The 1,750-nt window shown below is 42.9% G+C and overlaps 1 protein-coding gene across 1 annotated transcript; it reads right to left on the bottom strand.

Moving 5' to 3' along the window:
- Positions 1–835: 835 nt before the first annotated feature.
- Positions 836–1,687, bottom strand: LOC107289730 (vomeronasal type-2 receptor 26-like). Its single transcript, XM_015818533.1, has one exon. It carries the CDS (start codon positions 1,685–1,687, stop codon positions 836–838), a length of 852 nt encoding a protein of 283 aa, XP_015674019.1.
- Between the last annotated feature and the right edge of the window lie 63 nt (positions 1,688–1,750).

Here is a 1,750-nt window from a genome sequence, read left to right as displayed (position 1 = left end):
AGGCCAACAATTTTAGTTCCTGCAAAATTGAATGTATATTCTTGTTCATTGTAATGTGAAGTTACCATAGACATTCTCCTTACTGGGTGAGCAATCTTTACAGGCTTTATTAGCACATCTTACAAGTGTTAAGAGTATCAGGTCAGTTGCTCAAAGTAAGAAGAACTACAAATGATGAAAATGTTAATGCAACATTACAAAGCACAATAATTAAAGATTGCTTTTTGGGGGATAAAAGGGAGGGAAATTTAACGCTAAATAGAGTTTTTTCTGGTATTTAATAATAATAATAATGCTAAAGTTGGAAGGGACCTCGGAGGTCATCTAGTCCAACCTCCTGCTCAGGCAGGAAACCCTATACCATTTCAGACAAATGGCTGTCCAGTTTCCTCTTAAAAACTTCCAGTGTTGGCGCATTCACTGCTTCTGGAGGCAGGTTGTTCCACTGGTTAATTGTTCTAATTGTCAGGAAGTTTCTCCTTAGTTCTAGGTTGCTTCTCTCTTTGGTTAGTTTCCACCCATTGCTTCTTATCCTGCCTTCAGGCGCTTTGGAGAATAGCCTGACTCCCTCTTCTTTGTGGCAGCCCCTAAGATATTGGAACACTGCTATCATGTCCCCCCTCGTCCTTCTCTTCGTATTTGTTTGAATAAAATTGAAAGGCTTCTTGCAGATCTTTCTAAATAGGTCACATAGTTACAGTCATATACAGTTAGCAAAAACCAGGAAAACCTCAATGTCACTTTTAGCTAGGGTGTGCTTGTTGGGCCTGGACATAATTGGAGTGGAAACATCTACATTAATCTGTACAAATATAACTATACATTTTCTTATTTCCTACTTAATTTTCCTCATGAGGTGATTTCTATCGTTCAGATCTGGCCTCAGTACTATAACGTAGCATTTGGGGAAGAAGATGAAACTCAGCAAACCAGCTGCAGAGGCCAAGATGGAGAAGATCTCCACAGCTACCATGGACTTCCCTTTGATGCTCAGATAGGTGGGGAGAAAGGAGACCCAAACACTGCAAAAGACCAGCATGCTAAAAGTAATGAACTTGGCTTCGTTAAAGCTGTCAGGCAGCTTCCTGGCTAAAAAAGCCACTATAAAGCTGATGAGACTCAGAAAACCCATGTAGCCCAGGACAGCATAAAACATGGTGGTTGAACCTTCATTGCATTCCATCACAATTTCTCCCTTCACAGAATGAAAGTCCAAATTCATAAATGGGGGGGAGATTGCCAGCCAGGAGGCACAAAGAGTTGTTTGCAGAAGGGGACAAGCCAAGACTACAATCAGTTGCTTTCCCAGGAGTTTTCGTGTCCTGTTTCCTGGCTTTGTAGCCATGAAGGCCACAACTACAGTCAGAGTTTTTGCCAGCACAGATGAAATGGCAATGGAGAAGATGATGCCAAAAGTAGTTTGTCGGAAGAGACAGGTAAGGTTCCTTGGCTGCCCGATGAAGAGGAAGGAGCAGAGGAAGCAGAGCAGGAGAGAGACCAGGAGGATGTAGGTGAGATTGCGGTTGTTGGCCTTGACGATTGGTGTGTTGCAGTGTTTGATGAAGGCTGCCAACACAAGGATTGTGATCAAAGAGAAGAAAAGAGCTAGACAAACTAAAACAAAGCCGAGTATATCCTCATAGGAGAGAAAGTTCATGGTCTTGGGAATGCACAGCACATGGTTCATGCTTGGGTGTTGGTCTTCTGGGCAGGGGGTGCACTGAGCTGCATCTGGAAAAATAGGTGCCAG

Source organism: Protobothrops mucrosquamatus, unplaced genomic scaffold, assembly GCF_001527695.2.
Source record: "Protobothrops mucrosquamatus isolate PMUCROS unplaced genomic scaffold, P.Mucros_1.0 scaffold760, whole genome shotgun sequence".
NCBI classification, from domain to species: Eukaryota; Metazoa; Chordata; class Lepidosauria; order Squamata; family Viperidae; genus Protobothrops; species Protobothrops mucrosquamatus.
The sequence above is the reverse complement of the archived record's forward strand: the minus strand, read 5'-3'. Positions and strand labels throughout refer to the sequence as shown.